The sequence below is a fragment of the Mastigoproctus giganteus genome, chromosome 4, assembly GCF_048544385.1.
Source record: "Mastigoproctus giganteus isolate SK-2022 chromosome 4, ASM4854438v1, whole genome shotgun sequence".
In the NCBI taxonomy this organism is placed as follows: Eukaryota; Metazoa; Arthropoda; class Arachnida; order Uropygi; family Thelyphonidae; genus Mastigoproctus; species Mastigoproctus giganteus.
The window spans coordinates 119841005-119863702 of NC_143578.1; the positions used below are offsets into that span (position 1 = coordinate 119841005).

The window sequence follows — 22698 nt, forward strand, 5'->3', positions numbered from 1 at the left end:
CATCATGGCGCATGTCGCGAAGTAACGAAGCTAAAGACAAACAGGACGAAACTATACACTAAGTGGTTGGAACGATTCCCTACTGTTCAGCTCAATGAACAGCGAATAGCAGTTAGTTGGTTGGTTGTTCGGTTTTAGGAGCATCGGTGACTAAGGTCATGCTCCGTGTATATTGCTTATAAATTGCGTGTGTTCTGAGGTAGATTTTCTGGGAGAAAAAACCATGCTACTATGTCGCCTGAAAAACCGACTAACTCAGTCACGTTGTGAAAAATACCCATAAAGGTTCCTCCCGTCATCGACAGGATTCGAAGTTAGGTCTTTTCCATCCGGTGTGGAGAAGACGGCGATTCTACCAACTGTGCTACCTATGAGGGCAGTGAGTAGCAGACCAGAGATGTACCATGGTCAAGAAGAACTTGATAGCTCTGGGAAAAAAAATCAAGCAGGATGTAACAGACCAACTACAAACAACAACGAATACGGACACAACTGAACCAGAATTGGAGGAGGAACAGAAAGTACAAGAACTACAACGCGGAGCAGCTGAGATGAACACAGGCGAGATCGCGAAATCCAACACAAAAAGAAGAGTGGAAGAAAGCCCCACGGTAATTCGAGGGAACGAACCTCACACCATACCGAAGCGGAGACCCAACAGAATGATGTGGCAAATCAGAGACAACCTCAATAAGCGAATAATATCATATTATCTCAACAGCTACGAAGTTACACTACACACCTCCCCAACAGCTATTTGCTATGCTGCTGTGGCAGCCACCAGGATTAACGGAATGAAAACCAGAGCCAAAACATAACACAAAGACAGGGAACTAGCAGCCTGGGAGAGAAAGCTACAGCAGAAGATAGATGACATATGAGTGAAGGTAAGCCAACTAACCCAATACCTACGGTGTAACAGAAGTAAGAAGCTAAAAAAGTGAAAGCCATCCTCAAGAAAGAAAACATCCACAGCAAACACGAGACCTATAATCAGAGGATCTAAGGATAACTTGACACCCTCAAGCAGAAAGTTCTGGCATTCAACATGAGACTTCGCCATTACAGGGAGAGTGCCCAGAGAAAAACACACAACGCGACTTTTGATAAAAACCAGGAGCCTTCTACATGGTCAAGAGGAGAAGGAAGGAAACGGACCCAACCAACTAGAAAGTACTCTAGAAGTTCTGGGGAAACCTGTGGAGCAGTGAAGTTAGCAATAACGGCCGTGAACCCTGGATAAATCTAGAAAGAAAGAAAACCAAGAACGTACCAGAAATAACAGAATGGGAGATTCAGGAAGTTGTACTATATTCGATTAGGAAGTCCCACAACTGGTAAACCCCAGAAATAGATAACATGCACAACTACTGGTACAAGAAATTCATCTGCACAAACAGGCACATAGCAGAGCAGTTCACGCAGATAATCATGCACCCTGACACAATCCCAGAGTCTCTGACTCAAGGAATCACCTACCTGCAGGCCAAGGAAAAAGACACCATAAACCCGGCAAAATACAGACCAATCACCTGTCTCTCAACAATGTACAAGATCCTGACCTGCTGCTTAACTAAGAAGATATCAGGCCACTTGGAGAGCCAGAAAATCATGGCCGAGCAGCAGAAGAGATGGATACAAAATGAGCAGAGGATGCAAGGTGCAACTGACCATTAACGCTGTATTTATGGAACAAGCCTAGAAGAAGCACCACAACCTGTATACGGCCTATATCGACTATCCAAAGGCCTTCGACTCCGTGCCCAACAGCTCGCTGATAAAGACACTGAAGATCTACAACATCAACTAGACACTGACACACATCCTAGATGCAACCACTGCAAAATGGATGACTGCCATCAAGGCGAGAACATCACGTACAGAACAATGCCCATCAGAAGAGGATTCTTCCAGGGAGATGCCCTGAAGCCACTATGATTCTATCTAGCACTTAATCCACTGCCCACCATGCTCAATAACAGCAAGTCTGGATATACTAAAAGAAGGCAATTCTGCCCAGACACGATAGGAGGGATTATATGTTAAGAGCCTTGTGGATTAACTCAAGACTTGAAGGAATCTGCAAGGCTTTAGGGGGGAAATTTCTATCATCAGCATGGCCCACACTTGTAGGTAGAAGGAATTTGTTTTGTAGAGACGGGATACACTTAAACAAAAGTGGTGCAAAAGTTTTTGCCAGTATTATTGAGGATACCTTAAGGGTTCAGGGAAACTGCTAGCTAGAGGGGATGTGGGTAATACTGACACGCGTTTATCTGATAATATTGGTCAAAGTAACTCTTGCACATACCTTAAGAGTTCTTATGTGCTACCCCAACTGGACGTATACTCTAGATGTTCTGGGGGCAGAAACGTTTCACGTGAGCGGATAGCTAATATCAAGGAAGAGAGCCTAAAAAACTTCAAGGGTTGTGTTAGGGTTGTTAAATATACAAGAACTATAAATCTTAATTGTTAATACAGTAACGTTAGAAGTGTCGTCAATAAAATGAGCGAATTCGAACTGCTGGTTAAAACAAGTAACGCGGACATAATAGGGCTTACAGAGACGTGGTGCCACCCGGAAATTGGGGATGATGAGTTTCAGTACGGATTGTATAATGTATTTAGGAAGGATAGAGTAGATAGAAGGGGTGGTGGGGTAATGCTTCTTATCAGAAGCAGCCTGAGTGCGACGATAGCTTTCCCGGATTCAGACATTTCACATTCTAGTATAGAGTCTGTATGGTGTGAGATAGTTGGAAACAAAGGTATAATGCGAGTAGGAGTAATCTACAGACCAGGTGATTGTGAAGATTATGACAAAAGCCTCTACATGCAAATGGAATGGGCAAGTAAGCGTCAATGTCTTATTATGGATGATTTCAATTTGCCTCTAATTGATTGGAGTAAATGGGAAGGAAACTCGACATGGGGAACAAAATTTTTAAATCAACTAGATGACTGTTATTTGTATCAACATGTCAGGGAAAGTACTAGAGAAAAGAATATCCTAGACCTCATCATCACCCATGAATCAGATGACACAACAGGGCTGACAGTAGAGGAACCAGTAGCAGGAAGTGATCACTGAGTTCTACGGTGGATGATGACGAGAGAGGTAGCAGAAGTAAAAGGCAAAGGAATGGGTTTTAATTTCAGAAAAGGAAATTACGATGCCTTAAGGTACTACATGGCCTCTATTAACTGGGTAGATATCGTGCAGAAAATGAATACATTTGAACTGTGGTACGCTTTTAAAACATTAATCACAGATGCCTTGAATGCATATATACCATTAAAAAACATACTCCACGAGAAGGGTTCCAAGTTGGATGAATAGTGAAGTTGCCACATTACTTGAGCAGAAAAAGGTGGCATGGAAAGGTTACAGAGCAATAAAAAGTACCGAAGCCTATAACAGCTACAGGATGATCTGTAATAGAGCCACAGAAAAGGTTCGACAGGCAAAGGAAGTTTATGAGAAATCACTAGCAAACAGAGCAAAGAGGGGGGATAAAGAATTCTTCACATATATAAATGCCAAGAAGAGCAGGACAAACCTGATCGGACCTTTACGTAAGGGAAAGGGGATAGTATTAAATACACCAGCTGCCGTTGCAGATGTACTCAACAGTTATTTTGCATCGATATTTACAAATGAAAAGCCTTTTGTGGCAATGGGAAATTGTGGGAGCGAAGTTAAAAAATATGTAATTAATGATATTGAAATTTCGCAGGATTATTTAATGAAAAAACTTTCGAGCCTACAGACCAGTAAGGCTCCTGGAGTTGATGGACATTTATATGGAAGTCCAGAAAGCCAAGGTCCTGATTAGTAATAATAATAGTAATCTGACAAACCCAATCACCCCATGCACTTGGTACCAATACTCGTCACGGGGCGGAAAAAATCCCATATAAAAGGCGAATAGCAGTATGTTCTTGTTTATATTGCCGCACGACCACCGAAGAATTTTCAATAAATCATGAATACCAGAGCCGTGCCGAGGGTGAGCCGAACGAGGCTCTTGCTTCAGATTAAAAGCTGAAAGGGGTGCCAAAAAAAAAAAAAGATTAAATAATTGCCAACGTTGCCATGATTAACAGTAGGGCGCAATTTTTCATTCTTGCCTCAGGTACTAAAATGGCTCTGCACGGCCCTGATGAATACAATCGTTTATTGTATTTAGCAGTCACGGTCCACTCAAAGAGCGTTTTCCACTGCAATCCCGCTCCTGATCGCTCGGCTCCGTCAGGCGTTTTGTGTTGTCCGAAATCATTGACCTTTGAGTGGCTCAATCTTGCGGAACAAAGGACTTATATCCGAAGAACACGATAGGCGCTCAAAGATTTCCCACTACCTCTGTAGTAACACCTTCAGAGCACTATGCACATGACCGCAAAACGATAGGATCTTATCCATATGCTTTCCGCAACAACGGAAATTGCTTTATGTTCCTTCCCCAATCTTTACCGAAGAGCGTTGATTTTGTTTCGTGAATTTGCAACACGCACTACACTTCTCTGTCTAGTAAAACAACTTTTCGCATTCAAAGAAACTTTCGAAATTGCTACTGCTGTAATCTCTCATAAATGCAGATATATGCCACTCTGCTCACGAGTGCATGTACACTACATTATTTATACCACTTTTCTTTCTCTTTTTTTTTTTTTTTTTTTTTGTACAATCCTTCTACAGTGACAATGAGGTTCAGTTTTACTGAGCAAATACGGGAACACAGGTTCATTAAAATCCTTTTAACAGGAAACACATAAGATAAGTAAAAACTTTAAAATAAACACAGGTTTATTTTTAATATTCAATAAGCATAGTTGGAAATCCCTTTATCAGTTGGAAAGCGTTAACGCTTTCCAACTGATGAAGGCCAACCTACGCCCAAAAGCTATTGATGTATGTTTATTTTTAACTTTTTAAAACTGAACCTCATTGTCATTATGGATCCTGAGAACAGAGGTCTCTTTAACTTAACCCTCCTACAAGTTACGATCTTCAAATGAGTTATCATTCGTTGAAACTGGATAAGAAATACACGAGAAGTTCGCTAGAAAGTGACTAACAAAGGATGGAGATTAACGAGTCTTAATAATAATGTGCTGTATATGCTGAGTGAGAAGAAAGAATTTAAATATGGAAGAAATCTAATGTTGTAACAACCAACCCTGGATATTAATGAAATTAATGTTTCCCATAACATTCAGAAAGCAGACTTAGCTTCTAAACCAAAAACATGCATCGTAGAAAGAAATTGATGTATTAAGCAAAATACGACGACTTATAAAATGCTTGCACAAGAGATTTATGAAATCTGTTTTTCAATCGTATTTAAAACCGAATTACGAATGAAGAAATTAACAATTTTCCACCGTTTTTAAAATTTATTTAAATAGATTAAAAGCTGCGTGTTAAATCGGTAGTTAAGATAAAATCGTGGAATAACGTGGAAGAAAATACAGGTTTCAATTTATTTGGTAAAATTATTACATTACCGTCAAATGACTATCTTACAAAGTGAAACAGTGTCTCGCTCATAAACCCCAGCAGCTTTTAAGGAATAAACATCTCTATCGCGACACTCACAAGATGAATGGCAAAAGCACATATTGTTGTGAATATGTGCTTGGACGGCGACAGTTTTGCTTTTCCATCATCTCTGTTGGCATGGTCTAGACTTCAGAGGTCAGTTACATCATCTTACAACACATCACGTGTGTTCCTGCTTGACGCTTTACGGCCATTTTAGGTCACACAGCCGATGACGTTCCCTCGATCTCGAACGAGGTCGTGAATTTCATTTCCTGTGACGCCTTCTCAGCAACTGAATTAGTTGGTCATTTGCGCATGTCTTCGTAAAATATTCAGAGAAAACGGCTGTGCGCGGAGTTATAACCTTCGTTCTGTTCGTACCTTCCAAATTGTACATCATTGTTCGAGATTAACTAAATAGTTTGTACGAGTAGAACGCTGTAGGAAATTACTATAACAATGAATGCAGATGGTGTACAGAAGGGAGGGGGGGTAATAGAGATTGCCTCCACTGAGCACACACACACCTATAAAGTAATATATTGTAGCCATTACCTACTCACCCTTAACGATGTGAAATTTTATGAACACGCCAATTGCAGGTGTTTTTAATGGTGCCATTCTTTTTCCCCCTTCCCAAATCTCATTCTTGAAATTTGTTAAATGGAAACTTCCCCAGTCACGAATATTGAAGCACCGGAAATATTATTACACTTTTGTTTGTGTTACTGCAGCTGCCAGCTTTAGTCATACCAGATGTTTTGGTTAATTCGTTATCTTCATACTTCCATTTATATAATGGGTTAAAAAAAAAACAAAAAAAAAAAAAAACACCACTTGTGAAAATTATTATCTGAACTTTAAAATTAAAATTCTAATACTGCTACGTCTTGCTTTTTTTTATTTTATTATTATTTTATTTTATTTTGACCCCTGAAGAACTTGCATCCTTGCACACATTTATCCAAGTAATTTCTTCTAAATTCATATTTTTGTCATATTAATAAAAAGGAATTTAAATATAAGAATTTTTTTTTTGTTTTTACCTTGATTTGCGGAAATGCTCAACGTTGGTTTCTTTTCCTATCAAGTATTACTTTCTGCATAGGTATCGATACAAGACAGTGCTGTACAGGTAAAAAAAAAAAAACACTAATATAATTACTAAAGAATATTGTAAATAAATTTTCAGTTTATTCTCTGGAACAACCACTTCAGGTCAGAGGATACATTAACATTACCGTATTTAGTAATTTAAGAAGTTTGGGTTAACGAAACATTAAGGTACAGCGTTTTCTTGTCTTGAAAATAATCCTTCCATTTTATAGATGGAGAAAGAACGTATACCTCGCCACTCGATTACCGAGGGAACATTTTACAAAACCATGTGAAAATTATTCACGACCGGAAAGCATAAATTCCCAAGAATAGGTATAAAATGGGGGGGGGGGGACCTACGGATTGCCTTAATTTTTTTTTTTTCATTTTTTCTAATGAAAAACACACAGCCGATGTGTGTAAAGAACACTAAACTTCATTTTCCATTTATGCAACATAAAACAATAATACAAAGGGTACTAGGAAAGTTTTGCAATATGACGCAACAATGAATCACAGGAAGCTGCTTGTTGCTGCATGTTGAGACATGTTCATACGTGCACAGTAGCCGCCGCGCCAAGTCGATGGGCTCAGTTATTCATTAGTAGTGAGAGTGTAAAGTGCTTGCGATGGCATCGTTGTCACGAAATGAGATAAGGACAGTTTTGCGGTATAATTTCGTGCGTGGTTTAACCATAGACCAGTGCTTAGAAGAAATGACTCTTGCACTAGATGATGATTGTCCACATCGTACAACGATATTCAGGTGGTATAGAGAATTCCAAAGGGGAAATTTCACTCTGGAGGATTCTGAGAGGCCGGGAAGGCCACGAACGTCAGTTACGGAGGAAAACGTTACTGCTGTGAGCAAAATGCTTGACGAAAACAGGCGAGTGACCTACCAACAGATAGAGGATACTTTGGGCCTAAATGCACCAGCAATTCGTTCGATTCTGCAAGATCATTTGCACGTGAAGAAACTTTGTTCTCTCTGGGTGCCGCATCAACTGACTGAAGAGCAGATGACACGACGTGTGACTTGGTGCCGGGAGATGTTAAAAAAGTTTGATAAGGGACAATCTCGGTATGTGAACAACATCGTGACAGGTGACGAGACTTGGCTGTACTATTACGATCTGCCGACCAAGGCTCAAAACAAAGTTTGGGTCTTTGATGATGACGACACACCCGTAATTGTCAGAAAATCCCGATCTGTAAAGAAGAAAATGATAGCTGTATTTTTCAAATCGAGTGGAATTGTGGAACGTGTCGTTCTGGACACGCAGAAGACAGTCACAGCTAAGTGGTATACTGAACAATGCCTGCCTAAAGTCATTGGATCTATGAAGAACCTGCGGCCAAAGTCAAGAATGGACACCTGGTACCTCCATCACGATAATGCTGCAGCTCACCGCGCCAAAGCCTGCACCGAATATTTGACCACGACAGGACTGAAACTTCTCGAGCACCATCCCTACAGTCCAGACCTTGCTCCCTGCGACTTTGCACTGTTCCCGCATGTGAAAATGAAGCTAAAAGGGAGGCGGTTTTCCAGTGATGAGGACCTTCTACGGGCTTGGGACAACGAGTGTGCTTTACTCCCTAGTGAAACTTGGCAGAACTGGTTTAAAGATTGGTTTCGGAGGATGGAGAGGTGTATTGAATGTAGAGGAAATTACTTTGAAAAAATTAAATAAACAAATCTGTATTGCAAAACTTTCCTAGTACCCTTTGTATGGTTGACAAAACAACAATAAAAAGCATAAACGTTATTCAAAAACACGAAATCTACAGAGAAGCAGCAACACAGTAAAAACGAGGGTACACTGCAGTGAATCCAAAACTGTGTACCGCGACATTCAGAAGAACTCAGGAGTTCGATGCAATCACCCTGTAGATGTGTTGCGAATATAGAGCACCTTGTGACTCTAGTAACAAAAGTTTGGGAACAGCTGGGTTAGAGTTAAACAAATCCGACCCCACTGCACTACCACTAAATCACCTCCACGATTCCCCCCCCCCTCCCAGGAGATACCCTTTATTTCTCATTCAAAGCGTTCTTCGCCTACTTTATCAAACATTATCAGTACTATAACATTTTGTGCAACAGTTATTTTTTTACAGTATAATGGCTACAGGGGTGGGCAGAAGGGGAATATGTCCTCCTTAACCAAAAATTTTAAATTAAAGAAAAAGGCGTTCTAAAATAAAACTCAAACCAGACTCACCATGCCCCCCTCCCCCCCTACGATGACAGCTGAATACGCCACTGAATGGCTGGGTTGTGTAATGATTTGTGTTCATTATTAAATGTATTTAGACATAAATGTAGGTATATTTTACTCTGTTTTCTGAGGTATAAAAGGTACTTTTGTAATCTCTCTTTCTCTCCACACACACACACACACAGGGAGAGATTTATGGAGATGGAGAGATTTTGAAGTAATTTGTGTACATATATAAATATACACAAATTACTGCGTTTGTATAGAAACTTAGTAATTTAGTACATAATCAGGTGTAGTCCCCTGATGAAATACCTAATTTATGTATCAACCTTCTTTAGTTTACATCAAACTTTTTCTTTCCCTTAGTTATTTTATTATCTTCCCACCCACAATTTGATGCTCACTATTTTTCCTTACTTATTTATCAAATATTTTACTTTCCCTTTCAGCTTCTCTACTTCTAATTGGCTCTTTGATTAAGCCTTTAATTTCAGATAATTTAATAAATCTTTTAGGTTCTTCAAATTCTTTTCCTTTGTTATTCCCTGTTCTTACTTTCCTTCTTCTATTAGCTTCAGTACCTTGTGTTCTATACTGCTCCATCTTTGTGCATTTTTTCTATTAATTCATTCGGGATTCAATCTTTATATATATAAGTTGAGAGGACAAGAATAGAAAATTAACTACAAACGGTGATTGGAACTACGGAAAATTAAGAGAAAATAATAATAAGAAAGTACTTATTGCTGAACAATTCATTTCAACTTCAGGGATTAATCGAAATCACAGGAAAGACAGCAAGAAGTCGACCTCTGTTTTTGGCATGAAATACTGTATGCGCTTACGATACGGAAGTAGAGGTAAAGGAATTTTGAATTTAGCGGTAAAGGAAGTTAGGCCTATAAGTCAAGATAAGAACCCCAGGGACTCACATCTGGTGAGTATGGGCTTGACACACCCAGAGTCCTGAGCTGGATATCATCATTCTTCTCTTTCTTGGTGATTTCCTTCTACTTCTCTCTCTCTCTCTCTCTCTCTCTCTCAGTGTAACTCGGATATTTTTTTTTGGCTGGTGCAGCATAAGCCTCAGGCTTCCTTGCACCATATGGCTAATAATAATAATAGCAAACGTATATTCCATGGCTGACCCAACAATTCATGGTCGGTCAGTTCATCCTATTCACTGAGTGACCATTATTTAAATACTATTGCAGAAGGTTACTCCCACTGTTAAAAGTCTTCACATTTGAAAAAAATCTCTCTCTTAATACTGTAGTCCTCTCAATGTAGTTAAGGTTCTGATGTACTCTCCACTCTGGCAAATTCTGCCATCCGGTAGAGAAATGTACACTTCTACTTAATGTAAATAAAAAAAAAATAATAATAATAAATAATAATAATAGAACTACCTGTTAGTGCAATCGAAAAGCGAATTCATTTAGTTGACTTTTAATTAATAATAATAATAAAAAACAGCTTGTTGCTATTCCCTCCCCCTTCATGACAGTCATCCATATCCTGCATCCGGTACGTCAGCATAGTTACGCCATTGGGCCAGTCCTACATTCTTGCAAAATTTCTGGCTTTGCCTCGATTCCAACAAATTAATTAGCTATCATGGTATTCTCGCTTAAGAAACAATCAACCGTGACACTAAAAGCAAAATTAAAAATGAAAAAATATTTTATTCATTCACTATTTATGTGACCGGAATTATACATGAAATCATGGCGCAAATGGATAAGAACGTGAGTGTAGTGCGCATCCAAGGGAATCCGGTACCAGTTCTGTATGTAGGTGGGCTTGGGGGGGGGGGGACATCGGCCCACATACCTTGCTACCCCCCCAGTATATGCACAACTGTATATTCAGCTTACAAACATTTTTAAGGGATGGCACTTTTGATGTGCACAATACCATTAATTTCCATACCCATAAAATTTCGGCACAGGGTTTTTTTTTTTTGTACATTTCACTATGAAATCGAGTTTAAAGCCGACCTTAATTGTGATAAAAACTTATCTGAAAACATTGTAGCAGCTGTTGCAAAGCAGTGATTGCTATCGCCATATCAGTTTAATAACCCCCCCTCCTACGCCAAATGTGGTCCAGTCTTTACTACTATATTTACTATGCTGAATTAAAAGCATAGCAAATACGTTTTATTGGTGAGATTTACTACTCAGCATGAACAAATCACTTTAATAACACCAGAAATACTAACATCTCACATATACATAAATTTTATAAGCGAAATCATCAATCAATCAATCAATAATTGTTTCTGATTAATCTAAGAATTAATCCTTTCAGTTCAAGAGAAGTCAATATTTTTTAATAATAATAATAATTATTATTAATCTGAATCGCAGTTCACAAATTTTAGATTCATAAAGTTTTAAATAGAATTCGAATAAGTAATTATACTGGCTCATGAAAGTGGCTTTATGAAATATTCGTGAGCTTGCATAATCCACTAAACTGCCATAGTATAAGTTAGCATTAGTGGAGGCATATAATGCAAGAAAGCAAGCTTATACAGCAACAAAATAAAAAAAATAAAAATAAACTCTTTCCATTTCACTGATCCATTCGTTCCAAATGTTTGTTTAGTTCTGCCTTGATTTTTATTTAAGCAATCAACTTCCACAACAGCAGATGGACGTTTTTTCCGACCGCTGGCTAAAGACAAATTTCCGCACGGCCAATCTACAACAGTATTTCTTTAGTTTGAATCTATGCTCCCTCAGGTTTGTAATCTGAGCAAGAGGAAGAATCCCATCGTCATTGAGACTGCTCAATCCATTCAAGGCCTTATAAGCCTCAATCAGATCACCATGCAGGTGCCTAGTCTCTAGAAGCTGCAATTTGCAGAACTTAAGCCTATCTTCGTAAGAGCTACCCCTTTGTTCCCCTCACCAGTCTTGTTGCCCTTCTCTGTACTCGTTCTAGCAGCCCTACATCCTTCCTAAATTAAGACTTCCAGACCTGTAAACAGTACTGAAGGTGTGGCCTGACCATTGCCTTACAAAGGGATAATCACCTCCTTATCCCGGTTCGCAAAATTCCTGTATATCAATGAAAAGACCCCATGACCTACCCTGGCAGCCTGTTTGCAATGCTCAGAAAACTTCATATCTGACTGCACAATTACCCCGGGACCCTTTCATTCTCCACTACCCTGAGTGTAGTACCACACAGTTGGCACGTTTCTCTTGGGTTACTGCTACCCATATGTAGTACTTTGCATTTATCAATGTTAAACTTCAATTGGCACTTCTCAGCCCATCTGCCAAACTTTTCCAGGTCCTGTTGCCGCAACATACTGTCATTGCTGTTATTAAAAACCCTGCCAACCTTTGTATCATCTGTAAACTTTGACATTAAGCTTGATATACCTTCATCAATATCATTGATAAATACGTATACAAAAACAATAATGGGCCCAAAACCAAACTCTGAGTTACATCACTAATAACATTAGTCCAGGTAGAGCAGTATCTACTGATTATCACTCTGTCTTCTCCCACTAAACCATCCTTTTATCCGTTGTAGCAACTTACCCTTAATACCATACTTCTCCAATTTGTGCAGTAGTCTTCCATGCACAATAGTGTCAAAAGCTTTCCTGAAATCCAAGTATATGATATCAAAATTATTTTTTGCATCCAGTTCCTTTGTGACCACGTCACAGTATCCAAACTGCTCAGACAGGACTTCCCTTTAACAAACCCATCCTGTGTCTGAATTATTACTGCTGTCTTGTCTAGAAGATCCTGCAATGCTTCTTTAACCAGTGATTCCATTATTTTCCCTGGAACAGAAGTCAAACTAACAGGTCTGTAATTAATCATGTCACCCTTTGATTCCCCTTTGTGAACTGGAGATATATTTTCACATCTCTAGTTCGTGGGTACTTCCCTTGAGTCCAAGGATGCTCTCATAACTATGGCTAAGAGTTTGCTTACTTCCTTCGCCACCTCCTTTCTTAGGTTTAACTTCAACAATTTCTTTTCCACTTTGCTCTCAGTTATTACAAAATCATTTAACTCTCTGTTAGAGTTTGATAAACATCTGGCCCTCTCCTCTTTGAATAACTCCTCATGTGTGAATGTAGATGCAAAATACACACTTAGTTTGGCAGCTATCTGAGAATCATCATCTACGGTCAAAGCATTGATATTAAGTGTACCAATCTGATTCATCCCCCTTCCTTTTAGAGTTTATATAAGTAAAGAAGTCGTTGCTGTTTTTCTTTGCATCCTTTGCCAAAGATTTCTCATAATCTGCCCAACCACCTTTATGAATTGATTACAGACTAGCTTGTATCTACCATACGTTTCTGTGTCGCCTGATAACTTATGTGCATCCATTGAATTTTTATTCTCTGCCACGAGTCTCATTAGTTCATCTGACATCCATTTGGGCCTGAACCTAGAGCAGTATTTCTTAGTTGGAACAAAAAGCCTAGTACTGTACACTGGTGTGCAAAATTTAAGGATCAGTCAGGTTTTCACCTGTAGATTCTCATAGGAGTGGCCTGGATATGGGAAAAGCATACCAAAGGAACCTCGTGAGGTACAGAGGAACTTTATTCAAAAATGGCAACATAGCACTGGCTTCCATGATACAGATGCATCACTGCCAAAGATGGAACAAAGGGAAGAGGTGGTCCTCAGTAGGAGATTGGCCACCCCTAATGTCGATGCAGGCTTTGCATTGCCTGTCCATACTTAGAACAGTGTTGTTAATAAATTCTTGCGGTAACATCGTCCATTCCTCTGTCAGCGGCATCTTCAGCTAGTGAACATTTTCTGGTTGGTGTGGACATACCGCTGAGCGTCCCATATGTGTTCGAGGATTTAGATCGATGGAACGGGCAGGCCAATCCATACGAACAATGTCCTCACTTTTCAAAAGCATATCAACAGCTGCAGTGCGATGGGGTGCGGCGTTATCATCCATAAACACGATCTCGGGGCCAATGGCACCTCGGAACAGACGCACATGGGGAAGGATTACCTCAGTACAGAAGCGTGCACCGGTTACAGTATCGCCTTCCAGTACCTGGAGTTGTGTATGTCCATCCAAGATAACGCCTCCCCAGACGAGAACGCCTCGACCCCCATATCGATCCCTTTCGGTGATGTTTGCGGGGTGATACCGTGTGCCAACCTCTCGCCAGAACAGCTGACGTCCAGAATCGCTGCTGAGACTGAATCTACTCTCATCAGTAAAGGGTACCTTAAGTAACGATTTTGGGGTTGTAACCTCTAGAAATAGTGTTCGTCCTTATGTTTTGCACACCAGTGTAGCTTCCAAAATTACTTCCTTGAATGCTTCCCATTTAGAATTTGCTGTTGGTAACATCATCAGTTGGTCCCACTGTATAGAACTTAAAAAATCTCTGAGACCACTGTAGTCACCTTTACTAAAACATAAAACCCTTCCCTTTACCCCTGATGGTAGTTGAACAATTATGTAAATCCCACTTCAGCACACTGTGATCACTGCCACCTAGTGTTTCCATTATCTGTAAATTCTTTAATGCATGAAAAATCACTGCTGATCATCAGATCAAGAGTGTTACTCCCTCTGGTTGTCTCTCTAAATGTTGCTGTAGAAAACAATCATCCAATAAATCCACAAAAGCTTTGCTAGTGTGCGAATGACCAATCCCCAAGTTCCAGTCTATATCTGGGAAGTTAAAATCCCCCATTATATGACACCCTGATTTACTGGCCCACTATTTCTCCGTATAACTGTTCATCGTACTCACCAGTCATTAGGCTTATAACAAACACCTACTTTCATTTTCCCTTTCCCAGTGTTTATGTCAAATCAAACAGACTCAACATTGCCCTGTGTACCCATGTCAACTGGATGCACTTCCTTAGATTTTATGTGTTCCTTAACTAACGGCATAACCCCTCCTACCTTCCTATACACATTGTACTCCCCAAATTCCAATTCTGTATTCCTAATATTTGTGTGACACCACGTCTCTGATATCCCTACAATATTCGCCTTGGAAGTTGTTCTAATATTTCACTTAACAAAAAGTTCCTTTAATAAAAATGAAATTAAAACAAGACGAGTATATGGTAAAAAGCAATTCATATTCAGCACTCATCTAAAGGGCATCTCTGCACTTCACCAAGGTGTGATCAAAATTCCTTAAATACTAGTCTGTATACCGGAAAGAGGGGCGTGGTCGCTCAGTAGCTTCTCAGCAACTCAGAAAATCGTTAGTTAAATTATCACTTCTGGAATTTTCTTAAATACGATCTGGCTCTGCTTCTTTGCAGTTTATCACATTAAAGATCCCGGAACCAAGATATTAAAATTTACAGGACACTATGACTGCTGAAGACGTTCCAAGAAATACCAGTAAGGTAAAAGTACACCGACTTGGTAGAAGAGTGAATACGCGTTCCTCTGTATACAATTCCGCAGTTGGGAAATGCGGAAGGCAGTAATCCAATATTCCGCCTATTAACAGGCAGACGTCACACCTACCTGCCGTAACTACAAACGCCAACTTCACCAATACTTAGTCCTACCAGAATTCATTGCGATACACTGCGAATATTACATTTCTCCAATTGCGTTCACATGTACAATGCAGGGTGTGTATGTGCTAACAGAGCAGGTGTTAGAAAATTGGGGTCAAAGTATGAAGTGCAGACGTAGTAAAGCGAAGGTAGCGAAACGGGACAGAGTTTGGATAAATCATCGTCAGGTAGCAGCACAAGTCGGAGAAAAAATGAACTGCTGCAGTGGTGTGCGTGGAGGCCATGCTGCTCCACGTGTAAACTTTACGTGACTCCATATTACGTAACTTGAAATTATTAAAAAATTAAATAAATAATAAAATAAAATAATAAAAATAAAAGAATGAAGACGGGGGGGGGGGGAGTTGGAAAGAGTTAGTTTTTGAATGATTTTTTTTTTTCTGAAATCCAAGAGAAAAATTATTTTATCATTTTGACTGCTTGTTACTTTTGTCGCAGGCCCTGTACTCTGACTTCTTTGTTAGTGTATTTAATGAAATTACCTTTTCCTTTATTTGATACTTCAATAATATCATACTTGCACAATAAAAAGTACGTATCCTCATTCCAAAGTGATTTTTTTTTTATTTTTATGAAAACCCCGAATACGAGAGGTATTAGAACTTGTACTATTTAGTAAAATAAAATAAATTTTCTGTTTATACTCCGGGACGACCAAACGGTCAGAGGAGTTCACAAGACAGACTGAATACAAGAAACAGCACCATATTCAGCAGTCACGGGCTTGAACCCCGATCACTCAAGGCACGTGTACTTATGCACCCGCGCGCCTGACCACTAGGCTACGGCGGCCTCGATACTATGAACCACAGATGTAATGCTCAATGCGTTCTACATTGATATCAATATTTGTAAAATAATAAGAGAAGTTTACCTCAAAAATCAATTTAAATTTATTTTTAATTGTGTTAAATTGAGTTTTATTGGGTTAAATTGATTTTTAATTATTTTTTTTAATTATTTGTTACTCTAATATAAGTTTTTCGATTTTTTCGTTTTAATTTCTGGAGAGTATCATACAGAAGTGTTCTTCGTACTATATTGAGGTAAACTTCTCTTATTATTTTACAACTAGTTAGTACCGTACGTGGGCTGGAGGTTGAGAAGATGAAAAAAGATATTTGTTGACATTAGACTTTAACTTCTGTACATTGTAATTTTCAAGAAATACGTATGAAGGAAGATTGTTCCAGAAAATGGAAGTTCAATGAATAAATGAGGAAGAGGAAAAGTTGGTTCTTTGGGTTTCATGTTGGACGTTAAAAGGATGTGGACTGGTTGCGGCACGTGTTTGGACTGCTTTGAAAGAGAGAGAGAGTGGAAGTTATAGAAGCCAATTCAGAAGAACAGTGCCCATGGAAGTATTTATAGAAAAGGAATGCAGCAGCTTATTACGTTATCTGGTCTATGATACAAAAAGTGGAGACTCTATTAGAGAAGAGTCATCCAATAACCTAACTGCCCTCTTTTGAATGAAATCTAGAACTGAGAGAGGTTTTGGGGACACTGCCCATGAAACGATTTTCCATGGTAGAGCGGATCTGCGATTTGTACAGAGTGAACAGCTGTTTGGAAGAAAAGTAACACCCAGAGCGAAAAGCGAAAGAGAAAACCCAGTAAAAATTTTTGATGCAGAGGAAGCAATATTTGTAATGTGCTTATGCCAAAAGAGAGATTAGAAGTCAGGGTAACTTTCATATATATATATATATATATATATATATATATATATATATATATATATGATCTTGCCTAGAAATCAGTGTCATTGAAGATAATCATAGGAGCAGAAGAGTCCTTTTTGCGATATATAAGACAAGACTGACTTTTAGAAGGATTGAAATCAGCTAAGTTACCTTTGCCCCACTGGAGAAATACCAGGAGATCAGCATTTAAGGAATTGTAGTGGAGATTCCAGAAGTTGAAGCTGTTTGAGCAGGGCAAGGTTTCTCAAACTGGAAAGGGGAATGCAACATGCTATCATCAGTAAAACTATGGATAGGATTTCCGGTCAACGGAAGAAGGTCATTAATATACAAGAGAAAAAAAGAGGAGGAAAAGAAATCGAACCTTGGAGAACACCAACATTAGTGTAGAAGTTAGAAGACAGAGAGAGACATCTACCCGCAGTGAGCGGTGAGAAAGAAAACTGGATACCAAACTACAAAAAAAAAAGTTGGTAAAATATATCATGAAAGCTTATTTAGAAGACCCTTATGCCAAACACGATCAAAAGCCTTTGAAATGTCAAGAGTAACTACTTCAGTTTCACAAAACTTTTCCATTGAATTTATCCATAGATTGGTAAGCCAGAATATCACCAGTGGATCGACACTGACAGAATCCATACTGGCGATCGTTGATCAGACGGAAGGTTTATAGGTAGTTTAAGAGTTGGCGGTTAATTGATTTCTCCATTACTTTAGAAAGACTAGAAGTATTTTCAATGATACGATATGATTGGATGGGAGGGATTTGTCACCCTTTTTAGGAACTTGCTGGATATGAGCAAATTTCCAAGCAGAAGGAAAAACATCTTTACATAATAAAGTGAAAAAAGGCGACACAGAACAGGAGTAAGTTCATGAGCACAGGTTTTGAGAACAAGTTGAGAAATAGCATCAGGACCTTGAGCTTTCTTAGCATCAATATTCGCCAAAATTCTTCTGACATCCTTTCAGTATTAGTAATGGCCATATGGAGCAAGGAAGTCTAGGTATCTAACTATCTAGCTAACCTTTGAATTTCTCCAAACTGTCAGCCTCGACAACCCATGTGGGTAACTCATTCCAGTAATTTGTAACTCGCTGGCTGAAATAAAACTTCCTGCAATCTCCCCTAGTAATCTGAATTTATGGTCCCTAGTTCTAGAATCATTTATAACCGTGAAAATTTCGCTCTCATTCAGGCAGCGGTCGGGGAACAGGGGTAAATTACCCCAAATGGGGTAAAAGTAAAAATTTTGGGGTTAATGAAAGTTCAGAAAAAATTAAAGTAATTAATAAAATAAAAATAATTAATCTAAAATTTTCCCTTTTCAGTTAGTTTTCTCTCCCCATCAAATGGCATCAAATAGAAAAAGGAAATACCTGGCAGAGTTCCTCAATTATGGTTTTACAGAAATAGAAGACAAAGGACAAATGAAGCCACAGTGTGTCATTTGTTTGAAAGTGCTGACTGCAGAGTCTTTCAAAAAGAATCAGTTGAAGAGACACTTGAATAATTTGCACTCACATCTTTCTTTGAAACCGCGGGAATACTTTGAGAATTTGGAAAGAACTATCAAAAAGCAAAGATTGGAAAACAACTTACTAGGTACATTTGATCAACGTTCAGCATCAAGAGCTAGTTTTGAAGTGGCTTGGTTGATTGCCCGAAACAAGAAGCCATATACCATTGGTGAAGAATTGGTCAAACCTGCAGCTGTGAAAATGGCAGAAATCATGTGTGGCAAGAAAGAAGCCATGGGACTGCGTTCAATGCCTTTGTCTGCAAGAGTTGTGAAAGAAAAAAATTTCTATCTTAGTAAAAAATATGAGAGAACAAAAGATTTCTTCAATCAAAGAGAGCAAACATTTTGCTATTCAACTTGATTAGACTACTGATGTCAGTAGCAATTCGCAGCTGATGGTGTATGTTCGATACAGGGGAACTGATGTAATTGAAGAAGAAATGTTTTCTGTTCTCCTCTTGAGTCAACAGTTCGCAGAATCGATATTTTCAATAAGGTTGATGCATATTTCAAAACACCAGGCATTGATTTAAAGTGGGAAAACTGTATTGGTGTGTCTGTCAATGGAGCTCCAGCTATGTTGGATCAAGTTAGTGGCTTTTCGGCTTTGGCCTTAAAACAAAATCCAAAAATTGAAGTTACTCACTGTATGATCCACCGTCAAGCATTGGCTGTGAAGCAGTTGGAACCTGAACTGGGAGTTGTCATGACTGATGCAATTAAAATTGTCAATACTGTCAAAGGACATGCATTAAACAAGCGGTTATTTCGTAATTTATGTGAGGATTGAGAGGTTGAATATTCAACACTCCTTTTCCATACAAATGTGAGGTGGCTTTCAACTGGAAATGTTCTGAATCGAGTGTGGGCTCTCAGAGCTGAGCTAGAAGCCTTTTTGGTGGATCAAAAGCATGCCCTTGCAGATAAGTTGAGAACCTCCACTTGCCTTGCACATCTGGCAATATTTAGCTGACATCTTTGGTCATGTGAATTCCTTGAACAAGGAATTGCAAGGAAAAAACATCAATATCATTTTCGCAAGAGAAATTTATTTCGGCATTTGGATCAAATGCTTTTGTACTGGAACCAGAAGGTGAAACAAAAAAAGATAGCCGCTTTTCCAAAGCTAGCAGAGTTTATGGAAGATTGTGAAGATCTCAATCTTTGTGACATTAAGGAGTCAGTTACAAGGCATTTGACCAAACTCAAAAAGCGGTTCTTAGAGTAGTTTCCAGAGCTTGATTCTCATACTGTCAATTGGGTTGTAAACCCCTTCAACTGTGAACTCGCAAATATACCTGAGGAGCCCGAAGGATTAGCAAAGGCACTTCTTGAACTTCGCTCCAGCAGTGAAGCATGCATGGAATTTCAGAACAAGACAGATCTCTCATCTTTTCAGATGAGAGAAACTGCAAAGGTTTTTAAAATTGCACATGTAGAAGGGACAAAAATACTGCAGCTTTTTGCAACAACCTACCTCTTTGAACAAGGATTTTCTACCCTTATGAATTTAAAAACAGAATACAGAAATCGGTTGGACCCCGAAGACTGCATCCAAATTGCTCTGACGTCAAAAAGTCCTGATATCGATGTTGCTTTATCGAAATTGAAACAGCACCATTTTTCCAAATCCTGAAGTGAGGATGTTTTGAATTAAATGATTTAATTATTTAATCCTTTTTATTAATTTTGTATTTATGTTATTTTTGTTACAAAATGTGTGGCTTTGTATATAGTTATAATTTTATATTTTATTATTATTCTTTATTTTTGTTTAATGTGCAGAGCGCATTGTCATAGCTGTAAGGCCCTGCGCATATGTTTATAAATAAATAAATAAAATTAACTTTTTTTTTTTTTTTTTTACCAGGTGTCTAGTGCGTTTATAACAACACTCTTTGACAAACTAACGTGTATTAATTTTATTTAACATTACTATTAATTAGGCCGGGCAACTTTATTTGCCGGTAGTATTTATATACATAAACTTAAATTCAGGAGAAGTATTATACAATATGTAATAGATTTTTTTTTTTTTTTTTATGTGCACCCCAAACACGAGAGGTATTAGAACCTATAGTACTTAGTACCGTGCTTGGGTTTGAGGTTAAGAAGACGAAAGAAGATATTTGTTGACATTGGATTTGAACTTCTGTACATTGTAATTTTCAGGAAATACGTATGAAGGAAGGTTGTTCCAGAAAACGGCAGTTGAATGAATAAATGAGGAAGATGAAAAGTTGGTTCTGTGGGTTTGAAGTTGGACAGTAAATGGATGTTGGCTTGTGGGGGCACGTGTTCGGACTGTTTTGAAAGAGAGAGCGGGAATTATAGAAGCCAATTCAGAAGAACAGCGCCCATGGAAGTATCTGTAGAAGAGGCATGCAGCAGAAACAGTGCGTCTATGAGAAAGCGAGTGGAGAGACTCTGTTAGAGATGAATCATTAATTAACCTAACTGCCCTCTTCTGAATGGAATCAAGAAGCCTGAGAGAGGTTTTGGGGGCACCACCCCAGATGTGGGAAAAATATTCCATGACAGGGCGGATTTGAGATTTATACAGAGTGAGCAGCTGTTTGGAAGAAAAGTAACAAAGAGAGCGAAAGAGAAAACCAAGTTTTTTAGATGCAGAGGAAGCAATATTTGTAACATTGCTTGTGCCAAGAGAGATTAGAAGTCAGGGTAATCCCCAAAAGAGATATATCATTTTGCCTAGAAATCGGAGTGTCACTAAAGATAAGCATAGGAGCAGAAGAATCCTTTTTGCGAGATATAAGACAAGACTGAGTTTTAGAAGGGTTGAAATCAACTAAGTTGTCTTTGCCCCACTGGAGAATTACCTGAAGATCGGCATTTAAAGAATTGGTAGCAGATATTCGAGACGTTGAAGCTAATTGAGCAGGACAAGGTTTCTCAAAATGGAAAGTTGAATGCAATGTGCTATCATTGGAAAAACTATGGATAGGATTTCCAGTCAATGGAAGAAGGTCATTGATATACAAGAGGAAAAGAGTGGGGGAAAGAACTGAACCTTGGGGGACACCGGAATTAGTGAAGAAGTTAGAAGACAGAGAGCCATCTACCATTACCCTCAGTGAGCGATCAGAGAGAAAACTGGATAACCAATTACTAAAAACAGTTGGCAAACCATAAGATGGAAGCTTGTTTAGAAGACCTTTATGCCAAACACGATCAAAAGCCTTTGAGATGTCAAGAGCAACTACTTGTGTTTCACCGAACCTTTCCATTGAATTAGTCCATAAATGGGTAACATAAGCCAGAATATCTCCAGTGGATCGACACTGACGGAATCCATACTGGCGATCGTTGATCAGACTAAGGTTTCTAGGTAGTTTAAGAGTTGGCGGTTAATTGATTTCTCCATTACTTCAGAAAGTGTAGAAGTAATTGCAATGGGACGATAATTGGATGGGAGGGATTTGTCACCCTTTTTAGGAACTGGCTGGATATGAGCAAATTTCCAAGCAGAAGGAAAAACACCTTTGGAATAAGAAAGTGAAAAAAGGCGGCAAAGAATAGGAGTAAGTTCAGGAGCACAGGTTTTGAGAACAAGTGGAGAAATACCATCAGGACCTGTAGCTTTCTTAGCATCGAGATTCATCAAAATCCTTCTGATATCCTTTTGACGGAAGACCACAGAAGGCATTGAATGGAGCGTGTTGGGAACGGTGGGAGGTGTTTTACCAAGATCATTAATACATGAGCTGGAAGAAAAATGGGATGCTAGCAGGTCAGCTTTATCCTTGGCTGAAGTGGCAACAGAACCATCTGGTTTGGACAGAGGTAGGAGCAGAGATGGGCAAAATTTGCGGCCAATAGATTTGGCAAGAGACCAGAATGCTCGGCTACCATTAGGGCAAGAAGCAAGTTTTCTACTCTTAGCCTGTTCAAACTCTAGTTTGGACTGATTAATAACTGCTTTACAACTGTTGCGAGCTTTGGTGTACGCAGAAAATGAAACTGAAGAATTAGAAACAAGCCAATTAGGATATGCAA

General features: G+C 38.9%; 1 protein-coding gene across 1 annotated transcript; it reads left to right on the forward strand.

Annotated features, from left to right (window-relative positions):
• Positions 1-404: 404 nt before the first annotated feature.
• On the forward strand, positions 405-19471 carry LOC150087022 (SCAN domain-containing protein 3-like). Its single transcript, XM_090372347.1, has 3 exons — positions 405-611; positions 18491-18974; positions 19203-19471. Exons 1-3 carry the CDS (start codon positions 405-407, stop codon positions 19469-19471), a joined length of 960 nt encoding a protein of 319 aa, XP_090228473.1.
• Positions 19472-22698: the final 3227 nt, after the last annotated feature.